General features: G+C 44.3%; 2 protein-coding genes across 2 annotated transcripts in view; one reads left to right on the top strand and one right to left on the bottom strand.

The window, feature by feature from the left end:
• Positions 1-484: 484 nt before the first annotated feature.
• On the top strand, positions 485-2,793 carry LOC123729527 (piggyBac transposable element-derived protein 4-like). Its single transcript, XM_045704394.1, has 4 exons — positions 485-669; positions 1,031-1,238; positions 1,405-1,813; positions 1,970-2,793. The coding sequence occupies exons 1-4, from the start codon at positions 485-487 to the stop codon at positions 2,791-2,793; spliced, it is 1,626 nt and encodes a 541-aa protein (XP_045560350.1).
• Positions 2,794-6,187: 3,394 nt separating this feature from the next.
• LOC106582293 (von Willebrand factor C domain containing 2 like) overlaps positions 6,188-7,601 on the bottom strand; it is a 45,021-nt gene continuing 43,607 nt past the window's right edge. The window contains exon 4 of the mRNA XM_014165228.2: positions 6,188-6,689. Coding sequence (XP_014020703.2) covers positions 6,538-6,689 — 152 coding nt within the window. The 3' untranslated portion in view covers positions 6,188-6,537. The remainder of the gene's footprint in view (positions 6,690-7,601) is intronic.

Raw genomic sequence — 7,601 nt, 5'->3', positions numbered from 1 at the left:
TTTGTAAACCGCTTGCGTCGTGATTTCCGTCTCATTCAACTTTGGACGAAACATTTGTGGTAATTACACACACTAAACAAATGTTTATCAAGTCTTGGTTGATTTCATTGCAATCCTCTGGGTGTTAATAACACAACCAAATGTCATGTTTTTTTCCCCAGGACGTATTGACTCAAACAAACCGATTTGAAGACACCAATCAATGACCTCATTGAGCACCAATGGTAGGACTGGTCTATCGTTGATTCACTGTATTTTGGCCCAATGACCACTGATCATCTTGAAATCTAGCTTGAAAGATAGCCAATGAGTTGAGGTAAACGGCAATATGTAATGGTTATACGTTCGAAGACCAGCCTTTGTTGTAAACTCTGGCGTAAAAGAGGTTCATTCGCCATTGCAAATCCTACTTGACGGAGCCACGGGTGTTACGCATAGCAGTACATAGTCAAGAGCATTTTCAGCAATTTTATATATTTAAATTATGGCGAATAAATCAGGAAAAGCTAAAACAAAGTCTAGGTATACAGATTTAACCCAAATTATAGAGGAAATTGATAGAGAAAGTGATACCGAGTTGCTTCAGGAAGATGAATCTTTCAGCGAGAGTAGTTTTGACTCACGGGCGGAAGACACGTTTCTCCACGGAGAGGATGCTATTTTGGACTGGTAAGAGTTATTCTCATGTTAATGTCGTTGTTTGAAATTAATATCATCAAATATTTTTGTTGTTGTTGAGATTTTCTTATTTTATTTGCAATATATAGAAATATCATCAGTAATGAAATGTGTAAAGTACACATTGGCTAGACATTGTGGATGTGTGTGTGTGTGTGTGTGTGTGTGTGTGTGTGTGTGTGTGTGTGTGTGTGTGTGTGTGTGTTTTATATAAAAATGGAATGGAACAGCACTTCACCATAGTGATTATGTTCCCTGTACTCTATATATAATACATATCTGTTTATTTTACTTGTTGATACAGGGCTCATACGTGAAAGTATTCTTACTGATTTTTTTCTTTCTTTCACAGTGGCAGTGACTCTGATTACGAGCCCCCAATGTCTAGGTGTCCATCCCCCTCTGAAGCTCGTTCATCCAGCCCGACACTTGCTGTCTCCGGCTCCAGCCGGACCCCTGCTGTCTCCGGCTCCACACCTACCCGGCCATCTAGAGGTGTGAAGACTGTGACCAAGAAGCGGAGGTGGGGAAGAGAGAAACCTGCAGACAGAGGGTCGTTGGTACTCTGTGCTCGAAGATGATGTGGAACCAATTCCACCAGTATTTAGACCAAAAAGGCAGCCAGGACCTCAACTAGACATGACTGCAAAGTACAGCCCCCTTCAACTTTTTCAACTGTTTTTCACCTTGTCTGTTATTGATTCCCTGGTGTCTAACACGAATAAGTATGGTGCTAAGAAGCAGGCAGGAAAGAAAGAGGTATGCAAGACCGTTTCCATGTCAGACCTTTTCTGCTACCTTTCACTGGTCATTTACATGGGGCTGGTGAAGTTGAAAACTCTGAGGGACTACTGGAAAACGTCAGCTCTCTATCAACTGCCTTTCCCCATCACTGTCATGTCTTGTAAAATATTTCTGGCTATCTCACGGGCGCTTCACATCAGTGACCCAGAAGTTGATGGGGAGAATGACAAGAAGAGAGGCACATCAAGGTTTGATAGGCTCTGCAAAATCAAACCTCTCTACACCAACATCGTTGAGGCCCGCAAGACCTATTTTCAGCCTGCCCAGAACATGTCCATAGATGAGAGGATGGTAGCCTCAAAGGCCAGAATTAGCCTCAAACAATACATGCGTAACAAACCAACAAAATGGGGTTACAAATTGTTTGTTTTGGCTGATTCTGTGTGTGCCTACACTTGGAATTTTTTTGTTTATGCGGGGAAAAACTGTTTTTCTACCGGTAATGGACTTAGTTATGATTCCGTTATGGAGTTATTGGATTTTCAAGTGTTGGAGAAGGGCTACAAACTGTTTGTGGACAACTTCTACACAAGCCCTACCCTGTTCACAGACCTGAGGAAGCGGGATGTGTGGGCTTGTGGCACCATTCGGACCAACAGAGTGGGCTTTCCAAAAACAAAGGTGAACGACATGCCTAAGCGAGCTGAGCGGGGTACCATGCGATGGATTCGTGAAGATGGCCTGCTCTTTGTAAAGTGGATGGATACCAGAGAGGTGGTCATGTGCACAACTATCCACAAGTCCTTCAAGTCCTTCGTCAGGCGTGTGAAGGACGGTACCGAGGCATGGACCACAAAAAATGTCCCCATTCCAGCTGCTGTAAAGGACTACAACAAGGGCATGGGAGGTGTGGACCTGTCAGACACACTGATAGGATACTACAATGTTCTCCACAAGACAATTAAATGGTACAAGACATTTTTGTATCATTTCATCGACATTGCTGTGGTGAATGCCTTCATCCTCCAGAAGGAAATGGCTAAGAGCTGTGGACAGCCCCCCATGTCACAGCTAGCCTTCAGGGAGCTGCTCATCCAGGAGCTTGCTAGCTACAGCAAGTCCACTGCATCACCTTCTGTCCCCTCTACCTCTGTCCCTTCTGCTCTTTCAACCAGTGGTGTTCACCTGCCCAAATTCATCTCTGCAAGCATGAATGTGCCTCAGGGCAAAAAGGGCACAGTAGGGAGGCGTCGTTGTGCACTTTGTCACAGGAAATGCCCCATCACCTGCACCATTTGTTCAGTAACCCTCTGCTTTACAGCAGAAAGAGACTGCTATGGGCCGTGGCATCAACAGCACAATTTTGTGTAGAGGACTGAGGGTCTTCACAATATTGTAAATAGAAAGTGTGTAAATAGTTACCCTTGTTATTTTTTAAATGTATATATATATATACTGCTCAAAAAAATAAAGGGAACACTTAAACAACACAATGTAACTCCAAGTCAATCACACTTCTGTGAAATCAAACTGTCCACTTAGGAAGCAACACTGATTGACAATAAATTTCACATGCTGTTGTGCAAATGGAATAGACAACAGGTGGAAATTATAGGCAATTACCAAGACACCCCCAATAAAGGAGTGGTTCTGCAGGTGGTGACCACAGACCACTTCTCAGTTCCTATGCTTCTTGGCTGATGTTTTGGTCACTTTTGAATGCTAGCGGTGCTTTCACTCTAGTGGTAGCATGAGACGGAGTCTACAACCCACACAAGTGGCTCAGGTAGTGCAGCTCATCCAGGATGGCACATCAATGTGAGCTGTGGCAAGAAGGTTTGCTGTGTCTGTCAGCGTAGTGTCCAGATCATGGAGGCACTACCAGGAGACAGGCCCGTACATCAGGAGACGTGGAGGAGGCCATAGGAGGGCAACAACCCAGCAGCAGGACCGCTACCTCTGCCTTTGTGCAAGGAGGAGCAGGAGGAGCACTGCCAGAGCCCTGCAAAATGACCTCCAGGAGGCTACAAATATGCATGTGTCTGCTCAAACGTTCAGAAACAGACTCCATGAGGGTGGTATGAGGGCCCGATGTCCACAGGTGGGGGTTGTGCTTACATCCCAACACCGTGCAGGACGTTTGGCATTTGCCAGAGAACACCAAAATTGGCAAATTCGCCACTGGCGCCCTGTGCTCTTCACAGATGAAAGCAGGTTCACACTGAGCACATGTGACAGTCTGGAGACGCCGTGGAGAACGTTCTGCTGCCTGCAACATCCTCCAGCATGCCCGGTTTGGCGGTGGGTCAGTCATGGTGTGGGGTGGCATTTCTTTGGGGGGCCGCACAGCCCTCCATGTGCTCGCCAGAGGTAGCCTGACTGCCATTAGTTACCGAGATGAGATCCTCAGACCCCTTGTGAGACCATATGCTGGTGCGGTTGGCCCTGGGTTCCTCCTAATGCAAGACAATGCTAGACCTCATGTGGCTTGAGTGTGTCAGCAGTTCCTGCAAGAGGAAGGCATTGATGCTATGGACTGGCCCGCCCGTTCCCCAGACCTGAATCCAATTGAGCACATCTGGGACATCATGTCTCGCTCCATCCACCAACGCCACGTTGCACCACAGACTGTCCAGGAGTTGGCGGATGCTTTAGTCCAGGTCTGGGAGGAGATCCCTCAGGAGACCATCCGCCACCTCATCAGGAGCATGCCCAGGCGTTGTAGGGAGGTCATACAGGCACGTGGAGGCCACACACACTACTGAGCCTCGTTTTGACTTGTTTTAAGGACATTACATCAAAGTTGGATCAGCCTGTAGTGTGGTTTTCCACTTTAGTTTTGAGTGTGACTCCAAATCCAGACCTCCATGGGTTGATAAATTGGATTTCCATTGATTATTTTTGTGTGATTTTGTTGTCAGCACATTCAACTATGTAAAGAAAAAAGTATTTAATAAGATTATTTCATTCATTCAGATCTATGATGTGTTATTTTATACTGTATATATATATTTTTTTTGGGGGGGGGGTGTGTTAGAATAGCATTTATATATTTTGTGTATAGTTATTTGCTTCAAAATGTATCACTGTACAAATTCAGCCACTTGGGTACATTTGTGTGGGACACCTGGATTACTTCATGCTCAATGTCATGTAGCTCGCTCATTCTTGAAGTTATCTGTCTGAAACTTGCTCAACTATTGTTACCCTCTTATGTTTCATTCAAATTATCCCCAGCATCCTATCTGAATGTTTGGCTGTTCTTGTTCATTTGAAAGATGATGCAACAACAATAAAAAACAGAAAACGTATGTTTTTTTCTTGTATTATCTTCTACCAGATCTATTGTGTTATATTCTCCTACATTCAATTCACATTTCCACAAAATGCAGCGTGTTTCCTTTCAAATGATACCAAGAATATGCATTTCCCAGCTTCTGGGCCTGAGTAACAGGCAGTTTACTTTGGGCAAGCTTTTCATCCGGAGGTGAAAAAAAGTGCCCCCCCCCCCCATAGAGGTTAAACAAATCAATATATATTTTATATTTGAGATTATTCTAAGTAGCCACCCTTTGCCTTGATGACACCTTTGCACACGCTTGGCATTCTCTCAACCAGCTTCATGAGGTAGTCACCTGGAATGCATTTCAATTAACAGGTGTGTCTTGTTAAAAATTAATTTGTGGAATTAATTTCCAAGACCATGTCCATATTATGGCAAGAATACTGTAGCTCAAATAAGCAAAGAGAAACGACAGTCCGTCAATACTTTAAGACATGAAGACCAGTCAATCTGGAAAATGTTGAACGTTTCTTCAAGTGCCATCGCAAAAACCATCAAGCGGTATGATGAAACTGGCTGTCATGAGGACTGCCACAGGAAAGGAAGACCCAGTTACCTCGGCAGGCTTTGTAAGGGCTATTTGACCAAGAAGGAGAGTGAGGGAGTGCTGCATCAGATGACCTGGCCTCCACAACCACCTGGCCTCAACCCAATTGAGATGGTTGGGGATGAGTTGGACTGCAGAGTGAAGGAAAAGAAACAAACAAGTGCTCAGCATATGTGGGAACTTCTTCAAGAAAAGCATTCCAGGTGAAGCTGGTTGAGAGAATGCCAAGAGTGTGCAAAGATGTCATCAAGGCAAATGGTGTCTACTTTGAAGAATCTAAAATCTAAAATAAATTTTGATTAGTTTAACACTTTTTTCATTACTACATGATTCCATGTGTTATTTCATAGTTTTGATGTCTTTACTATTATTTTACAATGTAGAAAATAATCAAAATAAAGAAAAACCCTTGATTGAGTAGATGTGTCCAAACTTTTGACTGGTACTGTATATTAGATAAAACTGGCCTCCAATCTCTCCATGCAGAGAAGAGCACCTCGAAGACAGTCTCATCAATAATATTGTGTGTAGTAAAAACAGTAACTGAGGGGATCTGTTTGTGGCCATGCATCTTTTTTCAGCCCAGATGAGTGTAACTAACAGCACATCAGAATGCTGACATTTTATGTCAATAATTAATTTCATTGACCCCAACACCAGGAGTGAACTCTGGCTGTTGACTCATAGAAGGATTGTCCATTTAGTGGGAAGCCAACAGCTGTGAGTGATATTTTTAGGTGACCATTGTAATTCCCATAGCGAAGCGGTGTGGTGAAGACATCTCAGAGAGAGAGAGAGCTACAGCAAGCAGATGACAGAACACTACTGACCATGTTTAACAGTGCTAATGGTTAGGTGGAAATGACTTCATGAAATATAGAAACATTATGTTTATAAGCAGCATAAGCAATAAGTAGTTATCAGAAAATATAAATAGACAGTCAAAACAGAAGACGAAAAAATAGTCTCAAGAAAAGTTCCTCCTGCTCTCTCCGCTCCTCTGTGGCTAAAGTTGTGGTAGTGGTGGTGTGTAGGTACTGTGTATGAGAGCTTTTCATTTCAGCTTGTTATGCAGTCTCCTAGTCAATGTTGCCAAGGAATTGTGCTCCTCTCCTGTCCATCATATCAATCATACAAGATGAGCGTTTTGTTTGTTTGTTTGCCTTTGCAGCAGGTAGGACCGCTCCCTGGCTGCACATCACCGACACCGTCCCCACCGGGGTTTCTATGACAACGTCTGGCTGTTGAGGCACTCCCGGCGCAGGCACTGTGCTGGCTTCCACCAGTCCCCATTGTGACAGCGGCAAATGGTGCAGTCATCCACCTTCACTTCAATACCGGCTGGGATGATCGTCGTTCCGGCAAAGCAATTTGGACCTGCCTCATGGGAGCAGAGGAAGAGAGTGAAGAGAGATAGAGAGAAAGAAAGAGAGCGACAGAGAGGGAAGGAGGGAGGGGAGAGAGAAGGAGAAATGAGTGTGGTGGTAGTTTTCTCGGGAGGCTCTGTAAGAAGAGGATGGCAGAGTGATGCCTGCTTGGGGAGTTTCGAAGTCAGAACAGACACACAGATCCTTTCACGGGCATGCACAGATGGGCTTGTTTTTGCAACATTAAAGCGCTTTTCTTAGCCTGGCTCTCCCTCGACATAGAACGCTTTGCATTCCAATGTGCCGCAAGCAGAGAGGAGGAGAGAAGAGGAAGGAGAGGGCTTGACAGCACAGAGAGGGCTGGAGTACAAACACACACGCAAATGCACACATGTACACATGTACTCCCGCACACACAAAAACAAATGCACACCAACACACAGAGAGAGAAAGAGAGAGAAAGTCACTCCTAGATTCCTAGTCTGCATGGAAAGGCCTCCTCAGCCTCTGTGGAAAGTTTATTTGGTAGATTATTGCGCTAGCAACGGGCAAGATAGTGGGTTCGATTCCCATGACCACCCATACGTAAAATGCACACATGACAGTAAGTCGCTTTGAATAATGTTATAATGTATTACATTATCTTCCTACAAGACTTAACAATTAATGTTTCCTAGCATGCACGTGCGATTTGGTTCTGGGTGCTGAGATTAGGAAAGCCTAGCAGCCTATTTAATTTCTTTGGAAAAGATAATCATGTCCAGATTGTGTCCCTGCTCCTTGGCTGCATATGATCTTGATTCAAAAGTAATGTAAAGTAAGTAGCTAGCCTTGTCTGAACTGGAATGGCCTATAGGGCAGGAGCCTATCTCCTGTTTTTGAAGTGCGAGGTAGCTTGCTGTACAAGTACACCGCCTGGACA

This window comes from Salmo salar, chromosome ssa21 (assembly GCF_905237065.1).
Source record: "Salmo salar chromosome ssa21, Ssal_v3.1, whole genome shotgun sequence".
Classification (NCBI taxonomy): Eukaryota; Metazoa; Chordata; class Actinopteri; order Salmoniformes; family Salmonidae; genus Salmo; species Salmo salar.
The sequence above is the reverse complement of the archived record's forward strand: the minus strand, read 5'-3'. Positions and strand labels throughout refer to the sequence as shown.